Below are 10,312 nucleotides of genomic sequence, written 5' to 3'. Positions count from 1 at the left end.
ATGGAGTGTTATAGTGTTTTTTAACTATTGTGGAGTGTTATAGTGTTTTTTAACTATTGTGGAGTGCTATAGAGTGTTTTTAACTATTGTGGAGTGTTATAGTGTTTTTTAACTATTGTGGAGTGTTATAGTGTTTTTAACTATTGTGGAGTGTTATAGTGTTTTTTAACTATTATGGAGTGTTATAGTGTTTTTTTAACTATTATGGGATGTTATACTGTCGCTTTCACATTCCTTTTTTTGGTAATGATCAACAATATACATCATTGCTTAGCAACAAAACTATTATGGGATGTTATAGAGTGTTATAACTATTATGGGAGTTATAGAGTGGTTTTTTAACTATTATGGAATGTTATAGTGTGATTTTTAATTATTATGGGATGTTATGGTATTTTTTTTAACTGTTATGGGTTTTTAATAAAAAACAAACCTCTATAATCAATGGACTCTGAGTTAAGAAATCACCAAATATTTTTCAAGTTCTGTTGTCTATACATTTCACTTTATACTTCCAGTACATAAACTAATAACAATATTAGGTTTGTTTCTAAGCAACATGACATAAAATCCATTGTTGGATGGTAGTGTTACTAAAATGCACTGCCTTTTCTATATATTAGAAGTTGTTAATTTAACTGATTTTTACCAATAATTATTCTATGAGTATGCCAATGAATTCATTTCATGAATGATCTTAATTTACCAATGTTTTACTGCCTTGACTGCACTTTTCTGCCTCATTGTTGATCAAGCTTGATTTTGCAAAATATATAACTATGAAATGTGAGGTTAGGGTATACTATGGAGTGGGAGTGCTAGTTACTTATCCTATAATTTATGACAAGCTATACGTTAGTACATTGTTACGTCTCCGTTTGTTAATTAACTTTTCGTAACTTCGTTCCGACGAAACTTGCGACACAAGTTCTTTACTTAATAAAACTAGTTTATTCTTTCCGAATACAACTTTACCGATACACTCGACTTCAACAATTGCGCTAAACAAACGCTATTACAATGAACGTCAATAATACTTCTGACCGCAGATCAATTACTCACTATCTACACACACATTACATTACTGCATCACATTGTCCCCTCTTATATATGCCCGCCTACCCTATATCTAGTAAGAACTAGAACATTCGCCAAAGTACAGGATAATTCTATAAAGTAGAGAGCGTGAGAATCACATGATCTCGATGACGCAACAATATATACATATTACAGATTTATTTTATATTTTACAAAGCTGTGCAGATGAGCCTTGAATAGGCAAAACTGCAGTCCACAGCAGAAAGTGTGTCCAATCAAGGAATGCATTAGGCCTCTACATCACAGATGAAATTTTGGGTGAAGAAAGACTGAATGATTTTTGAACACCCCTAGTTATTTTAAACCAAAATAACCTGGCAAAAATATTTTAATTTTTACCTTTTGTGAAAAGGAAATCTGTAATATATATATGTATATAAATTACAGATTAATAAATCTATAAATCTTATATTGCTGTTATTGTTACTTAATTTCATTCTTATACCAATTTAACACATTGTTACATTGACTAAAATATTACACATACACACACAGAAAATAATAAAATCCAGAATTGACAACTTAAAACATCTAGAATATATATTTGTTGAAATATAATGCCCAATTATCATTAAATTCCACACATCAAAAATGGAAGTTTAATAAATGTTAAATATCATTACAATATCTCACTGAAAAAAGAAAGCAGTATTACAAGAATACATGAAAAACTTCAGCTTGTCTATATATATATATATATATCTAATCAGATAGATTTCTCTAATAAATTGAGAACAACCTGACTAATTATACCAACTAGCACTAAATAAACATCATTGAAAATGATGGTACTTTCCATGTATTTTTTGTTTTAAATATGTTACCTGTGGCACATATAGGCCCCTTGTAGCCAGGAGCACAGGAGCAACCATAAGGGTCTGGTTTGCAGAAGAGATGAATGGCGCAACCTCTGTCTACATGCTGTCCTGATGTGCAAATCTTTGAGCATTCAGCTCCAAATAGATTACCACCACATGCTACAGCAAAAGGAGCAAAAGTGTAATGAGAGTAGCCATTTCAATGACATGTTGTATATGATATCACACATAAGGTTTTAATGTTTACATAGTTAAAGTGTACAAAATACTTAATGTAATAATTCAGCTTTGAAGTTTTGTATTTTCATATTAAAAAATTTAAATTAATCTTAAATTGAGGTCAGATTTTGTTGCTAAAATTTCATAAAAGAAAAGCAATACTAATATTTTACACTGCAAGTAGCATAATGGACGACACACACACATACATACAGTATATTTGCAATTTTTAAATTAAGGTAAGGAAACTGAAAAATTCTGTCTCAATGATTTTAAATGGTTTCATTAAAGAAAACAATTCAATAAACAACATGAAACTATACAATCACATTACCTACAAGGTTATATTTATTATATTAAAATAATTTTGAAGCCTCAACACACTGTTTCAGTCTATGTCACTGCAACTGGTCATACTATATCTGACAATTGAGCATCTTTACAACAGCCCTGCAGTGTAGTTTCTATTGGAAAAGGCTATGTCATAAGTTTGTCATGTCCAAAGAATATCACTCCTGTCTGGGAACTTTCTATAATCCATTTAGCATACAAGGATGACAATTTCCCAGCACCCATATCAACAGTCAAGTTGCATAGAAATTTACAGATGATACATCTGGGTAAATTAACTGGTATCTCCTTATAATGAATAGCATGAATACCTGTTTCTATCTCCAATAGTTGGGGTAGGCAATGGTTCAACAAAATTACATTAAACATTATTCCGATAAACAAATTGGTAATAGTTAATAAACTAGAACTGAGCCAATTAATTCCCATAATTTTCTGCTTTGCTCATTAAGTCAAAATGTCAAATAAGATCAAAAGCTTTTAACAGGTCAACAATTATTACTACTTCTGGTATTGTACAAAAAATAACAGTCCGAATATTTTAGCTTAGAAATGAAGGTACCCTTTATATTTTAAAGGAAATGACTTACTCATGCGAGCACTGCAAAGAAATGGGAAGGGAATTCCTGTTGAAGTATGCAGACATACCATGTGTTTTCTACATTTTTATTTTAGTTTATTCTGAGTTTATGCAGTACTTGCATAACACCTGGTGCAGAAAATTGTTAATTTTACTTCATTTTAGTTGCTTTTGCTCTTTTGTTATTCTCTGAAAATATCTGGCTGCCATGGAATGTTTAGCTGTAACGCTGCACATTGTGCACAAATGTTGACAATAGTGTACGCCAATAATAGTCTAGATGATATCTCAGTATCATGGCATTCCATATGTTGAATGAGAATAACCAGACATGTGGCAAGTCACTATATGTATATTCAAAGTTTGTCATGTTTCCTTTTAAGTAAGATACATTAGATTTAAGCATTCATGCATGGTATCTTAAGCAAGTTGATTGATGGTAAGACACTGGGAGAATAAAAGCTAGTTAATCACTTCATAAGTTCATTGAAGAGTGTTTTTGTCTTTAAATACATAATAATTGTTTTCATTTTTCATCACAAAGTGTGTCCACTTTGTTTATTTCCTCACTTAAACTCAATGAGTTTATTTAAATCCAGCATTACTTCATAATTTATCTTTTCAATCCTTTCCATTATAAAGCAAATCTATTAAATACTCTTTGCAAGAAATAATTTAACCTGAGAACATCATAGAAGCTTTCCTTTTGGATATTTGTAAATACCACAGAGCAGGAAAGGAGGAGAAATTTTGGTGCTTGTGGAGTTTTCTCTTTCTGTTAGCATGTGTACAGCTCTTATTTGGACTACTATGTTACTAAATTTAAAGAAATGCTTCTGACTTAAAGAATAAGATTTTCTGCAAGTAAAAGTAATCACAAATGAAAGGAAGAGCTTGTCACTGAGAGATGGTAAAAAGAGAGAGGTATCAAGTGCAGGAGAAGCCCTCTCCAGTCACAATAACACAAGCCCAGCTTTCATCATGACCCCCCAAACCCAGGGGAGAAGTTTAGGCATGCTGGTAGTGGTTGAAGTTCACCAGTCACAGTTGTTTCCCCAACAGGTGAGACAGTGTGTCCCAATGAGAAAAGACCACAAACCAGTTTCTCTGTGCCAGGATGTATCTTACCTGAGTGACTGTGAATCATGAAGAAACATGGGGTGATAAAGAGTTAAGGATGAGCTGATGAGAACAATCTAGTTGCTCTGTCTCCCTTGACAAAGGCCCAACTACTCATCCAAGAATTAGGGTTTCTAAGTATGTCTACTGATCCACACCTATGAATTGGTGACATCTCAGCTAGGCATTGGCCAAACCTTGCAAATAAGTGGCTTTAGCCAACAGCATAAGCCCCTGTTAGTGAAGCCAAGCAGAATTTGTTCCTGATATTCAAAGATATGGTAAAGGAAAATCTGGTCTATTTTCTAAAACATTTCATGCAAGTGACTGCTTGGAACAGCTAATCTCTGGAGCAGGCAGTCCAATATCTGATTCTGAGCTTTATTGGTCCAACTATGCATTCCATGGAGTTGCAATGACCAATTCCAAACCTCAGAAGAGAAGTGCCACTGAGTTAATGATCTGTGCCATTTGCATGGAAAAGCTCACCACATGTTGGCTTTCGCAGTTCACAAAGACATACTTGTGCATACATTTGTTAAGGCACCACCTGGGTGTGAGGGATATCCTCACCCTAACAATGGTAGTTTTTGTCAAGAAAGTGGTAACTTGAGCCAGTCACTGGAGAAGAAAAAATGTCTGCATTGTCAGCTGCTGTGGCTACACTTCAGATAGTCTTTTCTATTCAGATACTTAAACCACATTGAGCTAAAACCATACTGAGGGTTAACCAACCACCCAAACATCCTGCACTGGTTTCCAGTGAATTTGCAAGGCTATTCTGGTCCTCCCATAATTTACATGCCATAGCCTATGCCAATGATGCCTCAACCTAAATGTCAGACAACATGGGTCACTAGAGAGTCAACTACCCATATTTTGCCATGCAGCAGGGTTATTAATTCCAATTGATGGCTCAGAAGGTGCTGGAAAATCAACAAGTCCATAATTTGCTGAGCAGCACTGTGGACAAGGCTATCTGTTTTAACTGATGGGTAAGAAGGTTCAAGAGAACCAACAGGAAGCAGTAAACACTTCATATACAATACCAAACAACTAATGCAACAAAGTCAGATCTGATTACCAACTTGGGGACCAAGACAAACAGATGCACTGAAAGGTTTGCTGGTCAGCCAAACTCTCTTAGGGCAGCCAGAACACTGATGGATGTTATAGTATATCAAGTTGTCCAAGTGAGCACACCACTACAGCTAGTGGATACCAACCTCATTTTGGAAAATATCAATAAATTAGATATAAGTGAAGAGAGAGATCTCTTGTTCTGTCTAGGAAATGTTGCTCACATAATGAAGGTAGTCATATGTGACCTTGTATCTTGCACTGACATCCTTGTGATGGATATACTGGGGAAATCATCTGTCAACTTTAGATAGGGTATCTGATGTACTGATATTCCCCAGGAAATTATCTGATGTCAGCCAAATCAAGCCTAGAAAAGGGGGACTACATGAGTGTATGTAGCAGAAGGAATAACAGTATCTCCACATTAACAAATGGTGTTCCATGGTTTATGACAGAAGTTTAGAGCATCAGTTCCTTGTAACCTCTTGTAGAGGCCACACATCATGAAATGATGCCTGTACAGAAAATAAGCAGCATTAGTGCAGGCAGTTATCTGTAAGAAGTGATGATGTCCCAGTGTTGTTTTGTAATGATGCCTGATTAGTTATCCAGCTTTATGGAATAGTCATAGGTGCTGTAAGTGAAGTAGAAGTTACCAAAGCTAGTACTAGTAGTAATGCTAGAGTTGTATCCGTCATGCTGCAACTGAAAGCAAGGACTTCACTACTCACACATCTGAGATTAATGGCTAAGGATTGTGTAAAACATCTTGACCCAACACAGTGAAAACAACTCAATGAAAGCAACTACTTCACTACTCACACATCTGAGATTAATGGCTAAGGATTGTGTAAAACATCTTGACCCAACACAGTGAAAACAACTCAATGACTTATTGGTTGAGTATGCCAATGTATATGTGGGACCAGATGGTTGAATGGGTTGAGCAACAGTAATGTAGCACAACATACAAACAGTTGAGGTATGTCTGATCAAGCAACTGCTACACTTCAATCACTAAAGATGTGGCCAGAGCTGAAATACAGTGAATACTGAAAACAGAGCCATACAACTATCTGAAAATGTTTGGTCAACAAAGAGAAGAAAGGTACAGCAAGATTCTATGTTGATTGTAGGTAAGTTAAAATGCCTTTCTTTAGATGCAAATAGATTAGTGTCTGGACATTGGAAGGTTTCATTGGTTCAACACTTTAAATCTGGCATTATAAGACTGGCATGTTGGACTGAGTAATGACTGCAAACCTAAGACTGTTTTCAGCCAGAGAGATGGTTTGTGTGAGTTTTACATCACTATAATTTGACTTGTGTAAGATGTCCACCATTTTTGAGAGGTAATGGAGCTCACACTGAAGGAGATATGTCTGGTCTATGTCAAAGATATTTTGGTGTTAGGTTGCATGTTCAAGTCTGCAGCTGAGGAACTGAGAATGGTATTCCAGTGGATAAAGAATGCAATCTTAAAACTGAAATCCAGAAAATGTGAGCTCATGCACACAGAAGTGGATTTTTTCTTGGTCATATTGTAGGTGGAGATGGAAACTCTACAGACCCTGCTAAAATAGCAGCATTGAGAGATTGGCCTCAACATGTGACCAAGCAATAAGTCAGCAGTTTCCATAGTTTTGCATTGTATTACTGATGCTTTGTGGCTATGTTTTAGCAAGATAGCAGCACCATTGTTTGTTCTCAGTAAAATTAAGAGGCACTTTGAACAGAGCAAGAAATGTGACCAAACCCTGCAATCCCAAAAGCTTATTTTAGTGGAGGATCCAGTACTGCCATATCTATGAAAAGACAGCAAATTCATACTGGATACAGACACCAATGATAATGTAATCAAAGCTGTTATCATAGTTACAGGACAGAGTATAACATAAAATACTATATGCTCAAGGCTCCTGAGTCAAGATAATGTATGATACAGAAAGAACTGCTTGCAGATATAATCTTGTAAAACAATATTTAAACTACTTGTATGGAAGGAGGCACACCATCTGGGTGGACCATTTTTCACTGAGATGGATATTGATCTTTAAATATCTGACAGGAATGATAGAATGCTGGAGTAGATCCCCATCAGTACATGACAATGCCAGGTGAATCAAAGCTTTGGACCTCTACAAAACAAAATGAGGACCAGCTTCATCAGGGCTTGAGGAAACACATTGCTGCTTGTGGGTGTAGATGTCGAACACTATGAGGTCTCTAGTAAAAGCTTGGGACATAGTGCAGGCCACCAATGTGACTAATCATAAGAACACATCCACCCCCGAGGACCTTCTGGCAGGGTTCAGGTGATGTTGGGTTTTCAAAGGGTTTATTTAGTGTATGCAAAATTAATTTATTTTATAATTGTTTGTGATATCAGATTGTAGTTTTATATATGAAAATTCCTATGTCAAAAGATTAATAATTGCTTAATGTGTTTCAGTTTGCTATAAAGTGAAGGGTTTTACTTTTACATAACTTTTAATGGGTAATGATTTTTTTTAAAAAACCATTTCATAATATCAATTTTTTGTTTTTTTAAAGGTTGTTTTGCAATTTCATTTTATTGGATGTTCCATATTTTATATGGATCATTCTTGTGTGAGCATGTATATGTATTTATGTAATTTGGTGATCTTTTAGTTTTGTATTATGAATATTGTATTTTTTGTAAGAAGGTGTTGCTGTGTAAAGTGATTTTCTATTTTAAAACAGGATACTTTCTTTTGTGATACTTTTCTTTTTTTCAAAGAGTTTATTTAGCTGTAATTAGTTGTTCTTATTACAAATTGTATCAGTGTTAAAAGCTATATGTACTGAATTTCATTATTTATTTTATATTCCTCTGTGTTAATGGATTTTCTGTTGTGTAATTGGATATGCAGTATAAATATAAATGTTGTATATATTTAAGTATGGCTAAATTTCATTTGTAAAGAATTTCATTTGTTGAATATCATTATTTAAGTTATTATTACTTATGTGGTGTTTGCACCAACCCCACTTGTGTGAAGCTATACACAGTAATGTTTACAATATGATTCTGAATTTACCGTGTGTATCTTCACAAACTATAGTATGCTTTCAGTAAACATTACAAGAATGTTGTAAAAAAAATTAGAATTTTTAATAAAATATTTCTACTAAAGATCTTCCATCAGTCTGACAAAGTCTTGAATAGCCTGAGTACAAGGTGATTTTTACATTATGAAAAAATACTTTTTTCACCATATAGTTTTCATAGTTCATTTAAATAACCTACTGGGTATCCAAAGTAATATAAAAAGTATATTTAAGTTAAACAACTTTATATTTTGTCTGTTATTTTTCCTACCCTAACAGTAACACTAACTGTAGTGAAATAAGCAATATATGGTAAAAATGAAAAGTTACCACTTTTTTCTTTCTAGAATGACTGTATATTGAAACAGACAATTATACACTATTTATTCTTACAGCCAGAGCTAATGTTTTTCAGATTTCAGGATCAATTTTACTTATTGCTTTAACAGCTGCACTTAGAGAGCAGTGAAAGAAATCTGTCATAGAGGAATAGCTTTGTGTAAACAAAGGATCAAGTTACCACCATATATGGTTCACAATCACACTTCCCACATTGCCTTGCCCTCGTGATGTGCCTTTACTATCACAAGTAATTTTTCAAATTCAGAAAACAGCTAAAATGGGGCAGAAAAAATAAATCATTTAAAAACAACATTTCACCACTGTTAAAGCGGCATCATCAGGTACTCAGCACAATTGTACACAACAATTAAATACACCCAAATTTGACATTACAAACAAAACCTTGAGCTTAGCATAAGTATAAACCTACTCCTTGTGTTTTATTTATTGAAAGTTTTGTTACAATAGTGGAAGTCACGTGATGCTGGTAACACGTGATGAGTGCCTAGAAGATTTGTGAAGATGCTAGTGCATGCTACGCATGCGTTTTTGATTGTATATAAGCGCGCCAGATAAAGGAGAGAATCATTCGGAACTGGAGTAGCAGAGAGGAAGATTGAAGTTATAGACACCGATAACCACCGTAAGTAAAGTGCGTGAATTGTTCATTGTGAATTATAGCGTGTGTTCAAGTTAAAGTGACTATAGAAATTAAGTGTATTGCAAAGTTGAATTGAGAAAGAATAAACTAGTTTTATTTAAGAAAGGACTTGTATCGCAGAAGTTTTTTGGAAAGAATTTCTATGGAAAATTAACAAACAAACATAGAGACATAACAAATTGGTGTCAGAAAGTGGGACGGAAAAGAAAAAAAAATGGAAATGAGAAGTGGCAAATCAAACTACAGCTTAGCAGATTTGATGGCAACAATACAAGAACAGCAAAAGAAACAAGTAGAACGAGAAAAGAAACAAGAAGAGAGATTACAACAGTTGTTGGAGGAAAAAAGAAAAGAATCAAGAAGAGAGAGAAAATAAACAAGAAGAGAGATTACAACAGTTGTTGGAGGAAAAAGAAAAGAATCAAGAAGAGAGAGAAAATAAACAAGAATAGAGATTACTTAGGTCACATTTTAAGTGAGCATGGTGTGCAAACTGATCCTGACAAGGTGAAAGCAGTGCATGATTGGCCAACACCAGACAATGTGGGAGAGTTAAGAAGTTTCTTGGGACTCTGATCCTATTACCGGAAGTTTGTGAAGGACTTTGCAACTTTAGCTGCTCCACTAAATGATTTGACCAAAAAAGGACAAAAGTTTGAATGGACAGTTTCTTGCCAACATGCTTTCAAGACATTGAAAGAAAAATTGGCCTCAGCTCCACTTTTATAGCTTCCAGATCCCTCACTGCCATACATACTGGATTGTGATGCTAGTAATGTCAGAATTGGAGGAGTGTTGTCTCAGAAAGTGGGCGACAACGAACATGTGGTGTCTCACTTCAGTAGGGTGTTGAGTAGACCAGAAATGAACTACTGTGTAACACGGAGGGAACTCCTTGCTACAGTAAAGAGTCTGACATATTTCCATTCTTACCTCTATGGTGCAAGGTTTACCATTAGGACAGACCAT

At 34.6% G+C, this 10,312-nt stretch overlaps 1 protein-coding gene across 1 annotated transcript in view; it reads right to left on the bottom strand.

Annotated features, from left to right (window-relative positions):
• Positions 1-10,312, bottom strand: part of LOC106466521 (tyrosine-protein kinase receptor Tie-1-like) — a gene marked incomplete at its 3' end in the record, with an annotated part of 37,275 nt that overhangs the window by 1,526 nt on the left and 25,437 nt on the right. Inside the window, exon 6 of the mRNA XM_013926812.2 lies at positions 1,923-2,075. Within this exon, the coding sequence (XP_013782266.1) occupies positions 1,923-2,075 (153 nt within the window). The remainder of the gene's footprint in view (positions 1-1,922; positions 2,076-10,312) is intronic.

Source organism: Limulus polyphemus, unplaced genomic scaffold, assembly GCF_000517525.1.
Source record: "Limulus polyphemus unplaced genomic scaffold, Limulus_polyphemus-2.1.2 Scaffold2287, whole genome shotgun sequence".
Classification (NCBI taxonomy): Eukaryota; Metazoa; Arthropoda; class Merostomata; order Xiphosura; family Limulidae; genus Limulus; species Limulus polyphemus.
The sequence above is the reverse complement of the archived record's forward strand: the minus strand, read 5'-3'. Positions and strand labels throughout refer to the sequence as shown.